The sequence below is a fragment of the Sceloporus occidentalis genome, unplaced genomic scaffold (assembly GCF_023333645.1).
Source record: "Sceloporus occidentalis isolate IW3139 unplaced genomic scaffold, rSceOcc1.0.p SCAF_41, whole genome shotgun sequence".
Classification (NCBI taxonomy): domain Eukaryota; kingdom Metazoa; phylum Chordata; class Lepidosauria; order Squamata; family Phrynosomatidae; genus Sceloporus; species Sceloporus occidentalis.
In genome coordinates this window covers 317,127-335,959 of record NW_028317021.1, presented here as the reverse complement: position 1 = coordinate 335,959, position 18,833 = coordinate 317,127, and the positions used below count along the sequence as shown (strand labels likewise).

Here is an 18,833-nt window from a genome sequence, read left to right as displayed (position 1 = left end):
CTGGGCTTCTTTCAGAAGTGTTTTAGTTGTGGCATGGCAGGGGTTTGGATAAGATGGGCCTTTTGGTCCCTTCCAGCTCTAAAATTCTACAATACTAACTGCTTAATTTTCAAAGCAGAGAGTTACAGGTAAAAGTTTCTTAAAATGTTAGAAACCAGAGGACAAAAAACATTTTTATTATCCATGGCAAGATAATAAATATTTTGTTTGAAAATATTAATTTTTCTTCAAAAAGCATTTAAGCACAGCAAAATCTTAAAAACAATGCTCTATTTCTGCACCTTTCCACACAGATGTAGTCCTTTGACACATCTGGTGATCCATAGTTGGAATAAAGTATAAGAGCAAAGGGCAAGGGAATGTGTAGAAACAGCATGGAACCCAGGTTAACATCTGAGTAGACTTGGTAGACTTATTACAGCAGGCCCTTGGTATTCATTGGGGCTTGGTTTCAGGACCCCCCTGCAGATACCAAAATCTATGGGAGCCCATTATATACAATGGCGTGGTAAAATGATGTCCCTTATATTAAATAGCAAAATCAAGGTTTGCTTTTTTGCTTTTAATATTTTCAAGATGTGGAAGGTTGAATTCATGGATGGATGCAGAATCTACAGATAAGGAGAGACAACTGTATTTTCTGCTGCCATCACTGCATGGGCAAAGAGTCATCCAGCAAAGTTATTTTGAGTGGTCAGAGATCAATTACACACAGGTTCTCAAGCAGAAAACACAGACCATTTGACAGCCTACTGTGAAGAATTTGCATGGTACTTTGCAGCTTAGGGAGCTGGGTATGTTTAGTCTGGAGAAGAGAAGGTGAAGAGGCGATATGATAGCCCTTTATCAATTGTTTGTATCAATACTACCTTCCCTCACGTCTTTTCTTTTACTCCAATCTGCTTCAGGTAGTAAAACCTGCACTACACGCTTGATCATTATGAACAAAAACTACTAAGGAGAGCGGACAGTCACCATGATCCATCCATTTGATCTAAATTTTTCCTTTTACTTTTCTGGATATACAGAGAACGGGCAAAGGACAAAAAGACATGGTTGTGATATCATGGAGAAGTCACTTTTTCTACAGGTAATACACACAGACAGCTGAGTCCACCTTAATTAGTGAGTGCTCTACCTGCCAGTGGCATAGATGCTTCTTATCATATATTTTTAAGATAACTCTTTGTAACACTGGGGAAGTGGCTTGTGCGTAAGTAGATCTTAATTTACTCTAATTAGGCAAATTACTCATACAACTATGACTACATAAAGCACCACAAGACTGCCTGCACAGACACCAGGAGTTCCTTGGTGTATGTAACTGTGTTGAGAGCAACAAGAGAAAACAAGAAAACAAGAAAGGAATTATGAAAGTCAGGAAGATGTACAGATGCTGGCAAAGGAAAAAGAAAAGGTTTCTGAAATGAAGAAAAGAGAATTCTGAAGTTGTTAAGAGCCATGACTTTTGTTAGTAAGAATGAAATGGAAAAGTGTCTTGGAGAGGTTTCACAAGTTTACACAGTGGTAAAACAAAGCAAAGTATTATCTGGTTCCTTGATCATTTTTTAAAAAGTTTCAAGGCTGGCTCATGCTTCTGTTTGTGCTCTAAGAGGTATTTGAAGAGAAAGTCCAGAAATTAGTCTCTCTTGTGCTCTTAGAAGCATTTTTAAAATCAATCTTCCATACTGAATGTCAATTACGCCTCTTCCATGAACACAGGCTTTGCTCCAATTCCTATTATGGGCAGAAACCATTTACTATGGTCTAGTTATTAACCTACCTTGTTGATATACAGAGAATGAAAAGTGCTACTTAAAAGCTTCACACACAAAGACTACTAACATTTATAATCCTTTAGCAAATCTGGTTTAATTATGACAGACCATTACTGGTCTGTCACAGCAATAGCAATAGCAGCTACATTTCTATACCGTTTCATACTGAACAAAGCAGTCTCTAAGCAGTTTTAAACATGTAAGATAATTGCCCCCAACAAAGCTGGGTACTCATTTTAAAGACCTTGGAAGGATGCCAGGCTGAGTCAACTCTAGAGCCCCTGGCTGGAATTGAATTTATAACCTTGTGGCTGTGAGTGAGTGGCTGCAGTACTGGCAGTACTGTCATACAGTATTGGAAAATGCAAAGGAAGTTGAGAACACAGAAGCAATACAATGTTTGGATCCTATAAACTTTATTATATTTCCAAAAAGTTATCCTCCTACTGCTAAAAAAGGCTGAATCAAGATCTGCTGTACTCTGGTCATCTGAAAATATTGTCAATCAAAAAATTAGTTCTGGAACAGGATCTATTCCAAACAGTGTAGTGGGTTATAAAAAGAAGAGACGATCACAAGAAAGTACACACCCTACAAAAAAAAAGGTCTTGTGGGCAACCGTTTAACATTATGACTGAATGTGGAGGATGGCTGGCCAATGTTTTACTCAATTTCTCAAGAGTGGCCTCTCACCATTTTTATGCCAAACACGGCATCCCTGTATAGAGAAAACAGTTGGTAAGGCTTCTTCATACTCTCTTCTCTTGCCTACTGTCCCTTAACATTGATTGAACAGTATTCTACAAAATTGCTCCAATCTCAAAGAATAACTAGGATCAAGGCTGAGGAGTGTCCAGGGGTTTTGGACTACAGTAGGAGTGGGAATCATGCATCCCTTCATATGTTGGTGAACTGCAATTGTCATCAGCACTGACTCAGTGGTGAGGGATATTGTGCATTATAGTACAACAAAATGTAGAGGACTACATGATTCCTACCATGGACTACAGCATCCATAATTGCTTAACATGAAGCATGCTGCCTCAAGCCTTTTGAAAGTTGTTCTCCAGTCCTGACTTGGGCCTGATTTAAATGGGCGCTATGAGGCGCCCTGTCACGTGCGAGGGGCAGTGCTTTCAAACGCCCCTCGCACATGACGGGGGCGTAAAAATGGCAGCACCCTATACACATGGGTGCCGCCATTTTGATGTGATGGGCGCCTAGTGTCCGCATGTCTTGACGCCTTCATGACGCCGCGAGTGCACCACTGGCGCCTTGCGGCGTCATAATAGTGCCGCAGAAAGAAGCCGCTTTTGTGGCCTCTTTTGGTTGTGCGAGGGAGCCACGCGGTTTGTCTGCTGCGGCTCCCTTGCGCAACAAACGAGGGCGGCGGGAGACCGCCCTTTTTGGGCGGTCTGTATCCCGCCTTAGATAGTTTAAGAAACCCAGGAGGACGGTCTATGTTGGAAGCAAAATACTTGAGAAAGAAAGAGGTATTGGCCTAAATTATGGGTTGGGGATCATGCGAACATACACATGTTGCCAGACTGCAACTCCCTTCATAACTCTCTATTGACTATGCTGGTTATGGCTGATGGGACTTGAAGTCAAACCATCTGGGGGGTGGGAGGGAGCATGATTCCCACCCTACTTGTTAGTTCCAACTAGAGCAGACCCACTGAATCAATAGAAATTTGATTCTATTGATTCAATGGGTCTAGTTGTGACTAACAAATGGCTCTAGGCCAAGGTCTATTTCCTGCTAGTATAGTCATTTAGTTCAACTTGCAGAGCTGTTCAAAGCACTTCATGTACATTGTAATTACTCTACAGAGTTTGCATGGATTACAAAAATACAATGTACAGTCGGTCCTTCTTATACACGGATTTTTTATACACAGATTCAAGCATCCACGGCTTGAAAATGTTCCAAAAAAGTATAAATTTCAAATATCAAACCTTGATTTTCCATTTTTTATAAGGGACACCATTTTGCTATATTATTATATTTAATGAGACTTGAGCATACACGGATTTTGTTATCCACGGGGGATCTTGGAACCAAACCCCAGCGTATAACAAGGGTCCACTGTATATTAAGTACTTTGAGTATTATTACACCTTTACAGCAAATAATGGACTGCCAAAGAGAATGACTCAACTTAAATCACCAAAATATTTCATAGTACAGTGGACCCTCTGTATCCACAGATTTGAGCAACCACTGATTGAAATGTTGAAGAATTGAATTTTCTTTAACCTGAGATGGCCAGGCTGAGAAAAAGGGTCCCAGGGCAATAGCAGAGGCTACTGAGGGAAAACCCGGGCAAGTCAATCCCACACAAAGCCACAGTCACAACTTAAACTGCTTCCTCACTCTCTTTCCCATCTTCAAATCACAAAACCATTGCCAAAATTTAGACCCAAGCCTCACTTTGTTTCCCACTTTCTCACAAGGAAGCCTCTGCCAGAATTTACTTTCTGTCAGGGTTCTCTTGAGGTCCCTTATCATGGGTTATTGGTTATGATGGTTTTAGTTATAAAATATATGGAATAGTGATGTTATAACTGGGGGAATTGTTGTGATTGTTGTTAAAAGAGTTTTGGTTTTAATAGATAGAAGTGGGAGGCAGGTAAGGAGCGAGGCAGACTTGTTATGTGAACCTTAAGGTTGCTATCCAAAGGGACTTAAAACCTGGCAAAGCCTTCATGATGGGTCGGTAACAGTGCTGGATAAATGCCTTTGTGGTGCTGGGAGCTTGCCGCCTAGGTAATTTTAGATGTTAAATACTGGTTGAGCATCTGTGGTATTTGATATCTGCAGGGGGTTCTGGAAACAACCCCCCTATGGATACTGAAGGCTCATTGCAGAAGCAAGATGCAAGCTGGGGGGGGGGGGGGTTTCCTGATTTCTTCTTTAATCAGTACACTAGTACAATCTGTTAAATGCTAGAATTACACAGGTGTGATTGAAAGTTTAATTTTCTATCACACAAAAGGAGAGGATCAAAATGACCTTAATGGTCTAGAAAGCTGGGCCCAAACTAACAAAATGAATTTCAACAGGGAGAAATGTAAGGTACAGCACTTAGGCAGAAGAAATGAAATGCATAGATATAGAATAGGGAACATCTGGCTTAACAAGACTACATGTGAAAGGGATTTAGGAGTCCTACTAGACCACAAGTGCTCAGGTGAATATTTTAATTGCTACTTTAATTATCTTGGTTATAGATACAGTTTACATTTGAGATGTGTTCCCATTTACTTTTTCTTACAAGCAATGCAGTAAATGGTCACAGTTACACAACAGAGCTTTGTGAAGTTTAATACCACAAATTGAACATGAGTCAACGGTATGATATGGCAGCTAAAAAGGCCAATGCGATTCTAGGATAATGTCTAGACCAAGGGAAGTAATAGTGCCACTCTATTCTACTTTGGTCAGGCCTCACTTGGAATACTGTGTCCAGTTCTGGGCACCAGAATTCAAAAAGGATGTTGACAAGCTGGAGTGTCTCCAGAGGAGGGCCACCAAAATGGTGAAGGAGCTGGAAACAGGAGCAACCTAGGGAGCTGGGTATGTTTAGCCTGGAAAAGAGACAGTTAAGAGGTGATATGATAGCCCTGTTTATTATTATTATTATTATTATTATTATTATTATTATTATTATTATTATTTCCCCCCTCTCCCTGCAGATCGAGGCAGGATTACAACCAGATAAAATACAATCGACAATAAGAAAAAATAAAATTACAATCAACAATAATAATTCTAACAAAAACCTTGCCCCTTCCATAGTTCAATAATAAAATCAACAATTAATAATTAAAGTAGCAATTAAAATACTCATTTGAGCACAATCAGTAAAGTGGGGCATTGAAGTGAAAAGGGTGGGAAGGCCCACCCAAAGAGATCTGTCTTGACTGCTTTCTTAAGTGCATCTAAGGTAGTAATAAGATGGATCTCCTTTGGCAGGTTTTGGAGTGGCAGAAATAAGAAGTCCTCTGGGAAGTTGTCACTAGTCTGGTCTTCTGTAATTGAAGTAGATTCTTCCCAGAGGTTCTGAGAGTGCGGGGCAGACTATGTAGGGAGAGGCGTTCCCACAAGTAACCTGGGCCCAAGCCATGTAGGGCTTTAAAGGTAATAACCAACATCTTATACTGCACCAGGAAGCTGATCGGCAGCCAGTGAAGTGATTTTAGGACGGGTGTTATATGGTCAAACCTAGATGCACCAGTGACCAGTCTGGCTGCCATATTTTGAATCAATTGAAGCATACTAACTTGACACAAGGGTAGCCCCTAGAGCGCATTGCCAAAATCAAGACGAGAAGTTACCAGTGCATGTACCAATGTCTCAAGGTCCCCCTGGTCCAGGTAGGGGCACAGCTGTGCATAGTTTAAGTACTTGAAGGGGTGTCACATTGAGGATGGAGCGAGCTTGTTTTCTGCTGCTCCACAGACTAGAACATGGAACAATGGATGCAAGCTACAGGAAAAGAGATTCCAGCTCAACATTAGGAGGAACTTCCTAACAGTAAGAGCTATTTGACAGTGGAATACACTCCCTCAGAGAGTGGTGAAGCCTCTTCCTTTGGATGTTTTTAAATAGAGACTGGTTGGCTATCTGTTGGGGGTGCTATGATTGTGAGTTCCTGTATGGCAGAATGGGGTTGGACTGAATGGCTCTTGTGGTTTCTTCCAACTCTATGATTCTATGAAAAGCTCCAGTTTTGGATAGAACTCTGTCTTGATTCTTGTGAAACACAAGTGTTCAAGGCAGATTTTCCACAACAAATTCTATAAGTACTATGTTTTTGTTAAAATGATGTTTATTTCTCTCTGATGGCAAAGAATTTATGATATTGTGACTGAGCTAATTCAAAATGTCATTAATAAAAAAAGCACATTAGAAACCTTGCCATTTTCTACAGTAGTGGAACACTGGAAAAGGAAAATAGATCCTGCCACCTATAGCAGACTGACTGCCAAAAACATATGAAAATTAGAGCAGCAGTTATTAAAGCAGTAATTGGGTATGTCATGGCTGTGGCCAATATTTCATGATATCTAATTACATAAAACAAATACCTACTGTTGATTTATATGGGTGCTATTGCAAAAGGTGAGAGAAGCAAAAACTGTAAACACACACACACACACACACACACACACACACACGGCACATAAAATGAAACTGAAATCTGGATACATAGCAAAAATACATGTAATTTCAATAATAGCAAGTGTGTTCTTCCACTTTTCTTGCGCCTAAGACACTCATTCAGGCTTTGCCAAAAATTTTTAAATTTAGATGGAAGTAAAAGCAGTCCACTTGCTAGGGTATGTGAATGAGATATAAAAGGCTTTATGAATATTAATCAGCAGAAATCGTTAAAGATGGTCAACCTGTCATTGTTAGTGTTCACAGTTTTTAGACAGAGATTAATACAAAATACTCAGTTAACACCATTTCTTATTTTAGTACCTTTTGATGATATTGCCAAAAGTGATGTGAATTTAGGAAAACCAGGGATGCCCTTGCTAAAACCCCAATAGGTATACTCACTGGTGGCTAAGGTAAAAAAACAAAACTAACCCAAACTCCTAATGGAAGATCTATATAAACTGTTATTCACATGTGCTTGAGTACTTAGGATAAAGCTGAAAAAAATCTAATTTAATGCTTCAGTCAAGAGTCAAGGACAAGCAATTAAGGAACAAGTACAAGCATATTGACTTATTTGCAGAATTCTAGAATCCATACCAAATCCCATACGGTAGGAATAACTAGGTTTACCAGGAGGGGCATAAAAACATATGCAAGCTTTCGAGATGGAGAACTCTTATCAGGCCAGTATTACAAACATCATCAGGGGAGCAAACTTGATTATAAAGTCATATAGTCTGCTTGTTGTTGTAGTGAAAAGGAAGCATTTGCAGACTCACAAATAGGGCTCACATTAGGTAACAAAATGGTGTTAGGTTTAATTTGCTAGGAGATGAAAATATATGAATGTAACTATTGTTCAATTATGGATCTTCCCTCCATTCTTGGGAAAAGGTCTTAGTTGAATAAGGGATTATTGGCATCTTCCCACAGCAGTGCTTAATTGTAGCATATGTCATGATGGTCAAAATGGCATTTGATATACTCACCTCTATATTAAAAGCATTCTCCTCCATTTTTTCCACCTCTGCTTCTGCCAAAGGATTCTTCAGGTTCTGTAAGAACAGAGCAGCTTTCCTTTTCCGTTCAGCCTGAAGTTGCTTTTCTTTAGACTCCTTAGAAGCTTGAGCTAGCTTTTCCCTGGCTGCAGCAGCCAGTCTGTCCTCTAGTTTCTGCTTTGCTGGAGGTAAAGGGAGAGATAAAGAAAGTGAGGAGTTTACAAGGAGGTAATTAACTTAGTACTTTAGATGGTCAAGGATTTCTAATTGCAAGTGGCACCACTGAAACAAAATAGAAACTACATGTCTATGTATCCATTAAAAGAAAAAAAATGAGCTTCTATTTTTTATTTATAAAAATACGTTAAACACTAGGAAAAATGAATGGGCCCTGTGAACAAGCTCACATCTAAAATTCATGCAGCAAGGGAGGCTTAGAGAAGAAACTTTTCATTAGTTGGGAGAGATGATAAGAAGTAGAAACAAAGAATATGACGAATATAGAAACAAGTGTAAATGAAAGTGAGAAAATAGGTTGTTTATAATTTCCTAGAGAGGATTAGCAAATTATCTGTAGGCAAAACATTTTACATTGATGGAACTGTGAGAAAGAAAGCAGAGAAATGAATATACTGTATATAGTCATATAGAAATTTTAGTCCAAAAACTGGGTTGACTTATCCACAGATCAATGTAAATACTGTACCTTAACTTTTATCAAAATAGGAACCATCCCCTTCCCTGAGTAGAGTGGCAAAAGGCAAGAGGTTAGTCCATCATGGAGAACCTAAAATAAGCACTGGCCAATTCTACTCTCTCTGATACAACATTACCTTTTTGAATGTCTGGGTGGGAAAAAAGAGCCATGCTCAGGCACCATTCCTCCTTTACATCCTTTGTTACATGCCCCAAAGTTTTATCCTTGATTTATCCACAAATTATATCAAAATCCATAAGTTTGGCACCCAAACCTACCCTTGACTTATACACGAGGTCGAGTATATACAGTTGAGTATATAAAGTAAAACAAAAACACATTTTTTTAGCTTGTGTGCAAGAATACCATGGGGTAACTTGTTAAAAGGCTCACTGAAATCAAGATATACTAGATGCACAGCATTCCCCTGATAAACATTTCAGATGAGCTAAAATTTAGGAGAGCCAAATAAAGGATGAAAGGATGGAGAAATCCCCAAATTGGAATACAAACAAGTAGCCAGTATGTGTAAGTGGAAAGCCAGAAAAAGTAAAGCTCATAATGAGCTCCAGCCAGCTAGAGATTAAAAATAACAAAACAGTTTTTATTTTTTTTTTGGGGGGGGGGAGGGGAGGGGGTATGTTCACAGCAAGGAGGAGAAAATAGAAGGATCACTGTGTGGAAAAAATGGCAAGATGCTAATACCTCCTTTGCCCCAGTCTCTCCTAAAACAGTGGACCCTAACTTTTTTTCACTTCTGAACCCCATAGCAGCCTATTTCCAAAAATTCATAGAATTATAGAATCACAGAGTTGGAAAAGACTTCAAGGGCTATGTTTAGCCTAAAGAAGATAAGTTTAAGAGGTGATATGATAGCCCTGTTTAAATATTTGAAAGGAAGTCATACTGAGGAGGGAGTAAGCTTGTTTTCTGCTGCTCTAGAGAATAGGACCTGGAACAATGGATGCAAGCTGCAGGAAAGAGATTCCACCTCAACCTTAAGAGGAACTTCCTGTTTGTAAGGGCTGTTCAGTGGATCACACTCCCTCAGAGTGTGGTGGAGTCTCCTTTGGAAGTCTTTAAACAGAGGCTGGGTAGCCACCTGTCGGGACTGCTTTGATTGAGAGTTCTTGCATGGCAGGAGTTGGACTGGATGGCTCTTGTGGTATCTTCCAACTCTGTGATTCTATGACCAAAAGGTAATGGTCAGTAGGCTTGACAAGGCTTGTCAGCCTGTCATATCACAGATTTTAGCCCCAGGGAGACAACACACATCCCAAGACATCTTTTCAGGCCCACAAACCACTGACTCTGTACCCCCTCAGCAAGAAGTCCCCACCACCACCATACACCTTCTCCAAAGCTTAGTAGTGGCTGATCCCTGAGGTGGTACTCTCAAGGTCCCCCTACACTGTCCCTGAGGATTGTCCTTGCTTCTCTTCCTCCTCATCCCTGATAAGGGAGAGAGCTTCAAATTGATTCTATAGCTGCAAGCTCCCAGAACGGTACCCAGTTTCCCTACTCCTATGTGTGACATTCCTCCAACTGTTTACGTCATGTGTATGTGAAGTGACCTCCTCTCCAGCAACTTCCTGTGTGTGTTCCCTGTTCACGACCGTCTCAGTCCGTTCTGTACAGGAAAACCTCTTCCCCCCTAAGATGCTGAAGCGTAGCTACTCAAGCCTCCAGCATATGGAGCTTCTCTTCCAAGAGGGCTACCAACCTGCACTTGGTGTGGGTGAAGTTCTCCACATATGGTGTTGCAGGGGATTGCACCAGGTCCCTCAGTGTCCATATGGAGAAGTCTAAAGCAGGCACGGAAACAGGACTGTAAGCTTCCCCCTCAAAACGTACCCTGTTGGCTTGGTCTTTGTCCCCAAGCTCTGTTAGCGAGCTCAATCAACTGGGGCTATAGTAATCTAGAGAGCTCTTGGCTACTAGCTCCTTCTGGAGGCACGTCTCCAACTCACTTCCTCTGAGCAAAAGTCCCCACATGCCCCTTAAAGAAATAAGTGAAAAAGAAAAAGTGAAAAATTAAAGAAGATCCTCTCAAACCCTGTTCCCAGGTCACTTTCTCCTCTGTAATAGATTTGTAATTGGTTGACCAGCCAGACCCAAAGGGTACTCAGCAATGGCTCCTCTTCATCCTGGAAAGAAGTGACCAGTGGAGTGTCACAGGGTTCTGTCCTGGGTCCAGTGCTATTCTACATCTTTATCACTGACTTGGATGAAGGAATAGAAGGCATGCTTATCAAATCTGCAGATGACACCAGATTTGGAGGAGCAGCTAATACTCCAGAGGACAGGATCAAAATTCAAGAAGACCTGAATAGATTAGAAAGCTGGCCCAAAGCTAACAAAATGAATTTCAACACAGAGAAATGTAAGGTACTGAACTTAGGGCAGAAAAATGAAATGCAAAGATGTAGGATTAACGGGACTATCTGTAAAAGGGATCTAAGAGTCCAAGTAGACCACAAGTTGAACATAAGTGAACAGTGTGATGTGGCAGCTAAAAAAACCAATCAGATTTTAGGCTGCATCAATAGAACTATACTGTCTAGATCAGTGGTCCCCAAACTGTGCCCTTTAAGAGATTTTGGACTTCAACTCCCAGAAGCCTCAGCCAAGTTGGCCAATAGTCTATGATTCTGGAAGCTGAACTCCAAAATCACTTAAAGAGCACAGTTTGGTGACCACTGGCCTAGATCAAGGGAAGTAATAGTGCCACTCTATTCTGCTTTGGCCAGGCCTCACCTGGAATACTGTGTCCAGTAGGCCACCAAAATGGTGAAGGGTCTGGAAACCATGCCTTATGAAGAAAGATTTAGTGAGCTGGGGATGTTTAGCCTGGAGAAGAGAAGGTTAAGAGGTGATATAATAGCCCTGTTTAAGTATTTGAAGGGGTGTCACATTGAGGATAGAGCGAGCTTGTTTTCTGCTGCTCCAGAGATTAGAACACAGAACAATGGATGCAAGCCACAGAAAAAGAGATTCCATCTTAACATTAGGAGGAATTTCTGACAGTAAGAGCTGTTCGACAGTGGAACACACGCGCTCAGAGTGTGGTGTAGTCTCCTTCCTTGGAAGTCTTTAAACAGAAGCTGGATAGTCATCTGTCAGGGATGTTTTGATTGTGATTTCCTGCATGGCAGGGGGTTGGACTGGATAGCCCTTGTGGCCTCTTCGAACTCTATGATTCTATGATTTTAAGTCACATGCTCTCAGCCTCAGGGGAAGGCAATAGCAAACCTCCTCTAAACAAATATTGCCATGATAGGCACATAGTTTTTTGAAATCAGGTTTAACTTATGTAAGATATAGTCTTAAATCTGGAACTGCATTCAGTTTACCATGGTATTTATTTATTGTAAAGGTATAAGAAGAGATATCCCTCTCCACCAGCTCCATATTTGTAAATGGGACAGAAACTTAAACCTCTTGTTAGAAAAGTGTTCATATTCTCTGCTGATGTCTTCCCAAAAGTTAATAAGGATTTTTTTTAAAAAAAATAAATCAGATTTTAAAGTTAATCTGGCTGCTCAGAAGTATTCGTCAATCCAGTTATTTTCTTCTTCAGGTTTTGAAAAATTCTTCTCAAAATATTTTTTAGCCCTTTCAGTTTTAGGCACCTGTCACTTCAATGGCTTAAGCCATGAGTCAAGACCTGATTGTAGGGAGGATAGAATCAGATCGATGGAAGTCGTCTTCAGAATTTGTATCAAAATAATTCATGCAGCCTATTCATGGAAGCCCTTCTGAAGACATGAACCTATACCCAACCTGGGGCCTGGAAAAGTCTGGAAACTATGTCCTATGAGTGGCTTAGGGAGCTGTGATTGTTTAGGCTGGAGAAGAGACAGTTAAGAAGTTATATGATGGTCCTATATTTAAATATTTGAAGGGACATCATATTGAGGATGGAGCAAGCTTGGTTTCTGCAGCTCCAGAGCATAGGAGCAATGGATTCAAACTACAGGCGTTTTCACTGTGTAAACTTGCATGGAAAGGAGTTGGATTCAATGGCCCTTGTGGTTCATTCCAACTCTGTGAGTCTATGATTCAGTGTATCTAGCATTCATCTTAAGAGGGAAACCACGCACTACTATATGTTCACCTAGATTCTGCAGGTTTGTTTGTCAAGTTTAGGGTCTCTGCTGTCAGAAGCATGATGTAGAACGGCAGCACACAAATAAAGGTACTGCTCTGTTGACCAGATAAAGGCAGATGGGAAGGGCATTAGTACTTACACCAGGCCTGGCTGATTCATATGCTTCATACTGATGGTTAGTTTCAATGGCTTTTCTGTGCTTAGGGCCTACATGTACAAGTGTTTGGCTACTGGGCAAGGTCTCTGTGTTTTCAGCTGAATCTCCTAACATTCTCATATGAGCCAATGAGTACATGAAAGCGGTATCCAGCTGAGTCAATACAACTGTTGGAGTCAAGTAAGCAACTAAGGAACATGTATTTGTGCATCACATTTCCACTGTCTTGTATACATACTGTATGCAGAATGTAATGCATCTCCACCCTCCACTGAGGCCTCTCATGTTTGGAATGTTTTGGCATAAACTCATAATATTTCAAGAATTTGAAGGGGAATCTTAAGCTTGCGCTTTTAGAATGTGTACTAATGGCTGTATTAAAACTGATTCCTATACACTGCCAAAATAATTTTTTGGGGTGATCACTAGTAATTAAAAACAATTAAATCAATTAGAACAGAGAGCATATCAAATTGTTGAGGAGCAGAATAACGACAAATTCTTGAAGTACTTTGGTGACATGACATTCTAGATACATCACTCAGTGCACAGCCAAACAACTGCTTCTATAACCAGCAACAGCAACTGTTACACAACAAAAAAGTGAATGAAAAGTCTGAAGGGTCCAATTCAGCCCCAACTTCGCAGATGCCTAGGGTGCATGATAACACTGTACAAAAATAAATGTCCTTGCAGAAACCATACACCAGTTGTTGATTATGCTAGACAAACATCCTAATGATTATGATTAATTTCCATACTGTGACAAATTCCATTAACTTCCCAGTAGCAGCATTTTTTACTTCCCTCACAAACAGAACACACTGTAGACTATACAAGAGTTTCAGAATTAGACTAAAATTAAAAAACCAAACAAACATGGGCCTAAGAAACAAAGAAACTGACTCCTGTTTTGCTTCCGGCTACTATCTATTGCTCTATGTCTCTATCTTCATTCCTTGCTTCAAGGATATTTTAGACATATCTAAATGAAGACAAGAGAGCAAGTGTGGTGTATTGATTTGAGCACTGGACTTCAAACTCCCTCTTAACAAATCTTGCCAAGATAGCTCCGTGATAGATTTCCCTTAGGGTCAGCCATAAGTCAGAAATGACTTGAAAGCAAACACAACACCAGCAACAAATGAAGACAGTTTTGAAACAGATGTTTTTCCAACTGTACAGTTTACAAGCTTCAGGTATTTTCTCTTTCCAGAGAACTGTACTTTTTACCTTGTTTGGCTTCTAGCTCCTCCTGAGTAAGCTGAGGCTTCTTTTCTTCAGGAGCATTACTTGATGTTGCAAATGCTGAATTGCTGTTTGAAGTGCTACTTGCATTCTCTTGACCATCTTTACCTTCTTCCCCTTCCTCATCACTGTCATCATCTAATTTCACACGGTTTTTCTCCAATGGGAGCAAGTCATTCTCTTTCACTCTGATCGCAAAGCTGATAGGTGCAAAGGAGGCTGTAAAAAAGAAAGGCTTTAACTAGTGAGATACTGTTCGCTAGGCAATTGGTATTGACTGTGGCAAAGTTTCAAATGAACTAGAGGAAGGTTGATACAGTTGTGTAAGTAAATGCATTAAAACATCTTTCTGATTTGGCCCATAGTCTTAGCTGTTAGCCTTAGCTGCTTTATTGCTTTAAATGATTTTTTGGGTTTTTTTAAGTTTTATGATTTTGTTTTACTGAAGACCAGTCTGAATGTCTTTATAGAAAGTTGGCCTATACATCTAAAGAAATAAAATGCAGAACTTGGAAAGTTTAAACATTATTTGATAACACTGAAATGGCGTTGGGCCTGTCCTTTCACTCCCTCCAGGCCAGAATAATTTTGGCAGATACTTTTCAATCTAAATGGAAAAACTCTCTGACTACAAAACTCCAAAATCTGGGTCTCACGACTAACGCTCTTCAGTCTATGGGATATTCTAAAGCTAAAACAGCCATTATGCAGCGCATAAAGGACACAGAATTTCAAAACCATAGAACTCAGTTTGCAAACTATTTTTCTTATTGGGACAGTATAGGACCACTTACTGTGCCAAATTACATCACGAACCTATCGATCCCCAGGTACAGAATAGCTTTCACAATGGCTAAATTAAACGTTCTTCCATCAGCATTACTGGAGGGTAAATTTAGTGAGACTCCTGTTCATGAGCAAACATGCCCCTGTAACTCAGGAGATATAGAAAATGTTGGACACGTACCGTTTCACTGCCCTTTTTATGACAATGCTAGAAGAGATTTGATCACTCCTATACTTTTGAACGTACCTGGGAGATCTGAAGCTTTTTCTTTAAATTATCTATTATCAGACTGGAACTCACATATAACTTATAAAGTGGCACAATTTTCTGCGCTAGCAATCACTTGTAGGAAAAGAACAACTGATCATAGTTAAACACATAATATTGTGTCATGTCTGGTACTGCATGTCTGGTTAAAATCTTATATTGCTAATCTACCTTTATTATTTCTATCTTAAGGGCGGAAACCCATAAAGGTTTATTTTTATTTTATTTAGGGTTTTCAAGTGCCTAATACCAACACTGACGTACCTTTCACCAGTTTGCCATCATTGCCCACTTTGATGATAGTTGGATCCTTTTTATTGCTACCTTGGAGAACAGAATCTGCATCTTCAGATGTGTGGTCAGTAGAAAACTGAGCTTCTCCAGGTACATCACTGGCAGTATTCACTGGGACATCCTCTGATAAAGATGCAACCTGCTTAAAGGTGTGGAGAGGGGCAGAATATAAGACACACCTCACGTTTCAATGGAAAATAAAAGCACATGGCAGAAATGCTCATAAATGAAGCCCCAAAGAAATGCACAACCTTATAAAGAAGCAGGCTTTGAACAGACACTGAAAAACACTGCATTAATTCCAAAAGAATTCCATTAACATTATTCTTTTAAAATACTGTTACTCAGATTCCCATGTATCTGCTATTCCAAAATGTTGATTAAAGGACTATTGTAACTATTTTGCAGTTGGAAAGCCCTCTATAGATGATCTGGACATTCAGAAGCAGCAGATAACATAGTGGACCCTTAGCACAATCCATCCTTCAGAATGAAGAATGGGCTTATATTTGAGCAAATGTTGCCTTACATCAGATAGTTTGCTGCTCATGGAAAGCTAGCATGTCAAGTAGACAGGATGTACTACAAGACACACTGATGCCTACGGTTCCCCACCTGGGTTATTAATAGAATTATAAAGGAGTTCAGAGTCATGTGCTTTTTTTCTAAACATTTACATCCGCTGTTTCTGTTCCTGCAAAAGAGCAAAATTAATTTCTATTGTGACAAGGCATTTTTTTTAAAAAAGGAGGATTTTAATTTTTCTACATGGATTTTAATTAAATAAAAGTGTGCATTGCACTCTAGGCTTCATATCTGATCTTTAATATATACAGATTTTGAAACTGTATATATGTCAGAGTGGCAAAATTGTTTCCTGGGTTTCAAACTTAATTTCTTACACCAGCCAAATAAACTCTGATATATATGCAGTGCTGATCTGCTCTATGAAAAGATTTGATCTTCCTTCAATGTAGTGCTCATGACTGAAGCAAATTTATTTCACGGGAAGAAGGGCATATAAAAGGATGAACAGCTACTCAACAAACACCTACTGAAGTGAGGAACTGCACAAAATTCATTGACTGAAGCCAGGTTTCCCCAAGTATCATCAAGGTGCACCTGCCTGCGAATGGGGAATTAACAGCACCATGAAGACCATTGAGATTAATTAGTCCATCATTATCATACACACATATACACACAGTGAAGACATCTTATTCAAATGTCCATATGTAAGAGTAACATTGAGTACTTTGGGCTACCTCTTTACACGTTAAAAACAGCTACATCACAGTTGTGTAGCAAGCATCTCTACATATTGAGTCACACCTTGTTTGGGCTCATACAACTCTTGTGCTGAATGGCAAGACTGCACAACTGAATGAATAATGGAACTGCATGCACCACTCTTCTGCAAACTCGAACTGAAAGCTGATGTTCCACACTGAAGAAATCCATCCAATCGCTTCTATAGAGGAAGCTGTACACATATGAGACCAATGTGATTCCAGCCCTTCTAGTTGACCACCCTAAAACAACTTCTTTTATCATTTTTGAATGAGTGCACATACCCAACCATGTTCTGACCTCCTACTAAGGAAAAAGTTCAAGAACTCCATATTTGGCTCCCACTATGATACACTGTTCTACTGTTCCAATGTTCAATTACGTTATTCTAAAATTTACACCAGAATAGATTCTCTATGACTCGTCTATTAATTTGCATGATTAAAATCTACAAGTACAGTGGTCCCTCCACATTCGCTGGGGTTACGGATGAAGGACCCCTGTGAATGTGGGAAAATCACAAATAAAAATAACACTATTCTTTTTACCTAAGAGAACATCTCTCTGGGAATATCCAGGTCCTCCAGTGCAACCCTATGGTCAACATCTGCCTGAGGTTGATCACAAAATCATGCTGAAGGACCTACAGATGCCTAGAGAAGTGTTTTTCCTAGGAACCTCTAGGTTCTCCAGCACAACTCTATGTACAACTTCCAGCAGAACTGTATTGGCAGGCTTAAGAGTTTCCTAGAGAGAACCTATTAATCAAAACCGCAAATAATCAAATCCTTGAAAGTCAAAGCCACAAATGTGGATGGCCAACTGTAATAATCTTTGCGTCCTATGATTTAGATCCACTGTTAGAAACAAAGAACCACAGAATCTTAGAACTAGAAGGTTCCATAAGGGCATCTAGTGTCCCAAACACAGTCTGGGCAACCACCCAAAGTCTGATTGCTACACAGCTGACAGCCAGCATCTAACAAGCAAACACAGCCACAGAGTAGCTTACACATCAGCACTTACTTAAGGGAACGCCTCTCCCTACGTAATCTGCCCCGCACTCTCAGAACATCTGGCACAAAAATATTAGAACACCCTTTGGGTTGAAAACTACCTCTTGTAAAACGTTTTCTGCGATGGCCCCGAGACTTTGGAACAACCTACCGGAAGAGAACCGTCTTATGCCTTCTTTGGAAGCCTTCAAGAGGGCATTGAAGATGGATCTCTTCTGGCGGGCCTATCCAACAGATCTCCTCTAATCTGATTTTGAACATCTGAATACGATGACTCGATTTTTACGACTGTGAGCAATACTGTAACAACTCTTCCCTTTTTATTTCTGATTGATGTATTTTGTATTGTCTATGTATTTTATGATGTTTTTATTGCTGTAATCCAGCTTCAATCCAAAGGGAGAAGCGGGAGATATAAATAAAATTTTATTATTACTATTACTACTACTACTACTACTATAGTTTTGAAAATACAAGACTTTAGTCCCAAACAGAGTTCAGCAATGTCCAAGACAGGTAAACAGCATCCAGAATCAACAAACACACTCCAGGTAAAGTGCAGAATTCAGGAACATGATGCGGAGCCAGGTGTGTTTGAAACACTGAACTCTTAATCAACCACCTTAATGAAGCAGATGGCCCGTCAGGAGCAGCTAGAAGCCACTCTGGCCACAATCAGGCCGGGACTATGGTGACCGCACAGCCCGCTTCCAAAGCAGGTTGCTGCCACAAACCAGATTATTCCAGCTCCTTTTTGATCTAAAGGACCAGATCACGGTACTGCAGAGGCTTCTGGCCACTTTGTGCATTATCTGACTATTCCAGATAGAGTATGCAGAACAGAAAACAACAGGAATTGGGAAGAGGTGACTGACTGACATAAGACAAAAAGAAAACAAAGAAGTTAGAATGAAGGAACTGAGACAAAATCCTGAAGAAAAGGCAACAGAAAAGACAGGATCAGAGAACTTTAAAGTACTTAAACCTTTCAAAGGTTAGCACAAGCCCTTCAAAACA

The 18,833-nt window shown here is 40.0% G+C and overlaps 1 protein-coding gene across 4 annotated transcripts in view; it reads right to left on the bottom strand.

Moving 5' to 3' along the window:
* Positions 1 to 18,833, bottom strand: part of SFSWAP (splicing factor SWAP) — a 93,447-nt gene that overhangs the window by 34,105 nt on the left and 40,509 nt on the right. For 3 of the 4 annotated variants that reach the window (XM_089489723.1, XM_089489725.1, XM_089489726.1), the window contains 3 exons: positions 15,481 to 15,652; positions 14,148 to 14,381; positions 7,941 to 8,131 (listed from right to left, as the gene is read on the bottom strand). In XM_089489723.1, coding sequence (XP_089345849.1) covers positions 7,941 to 8,131; positions 14,148 to 14,381; positions 15,481 to 15,652 — 597 coding nt within the window. The remainder of the gene's footprint in view (positions 1 to 7,940; positions 8,132 to 14,147; positions 14,382 to 15,480; positions 15,653 to 18,833) is intronic. The other variant, XM_089489724.1, reaches the window with a different exon arrangement.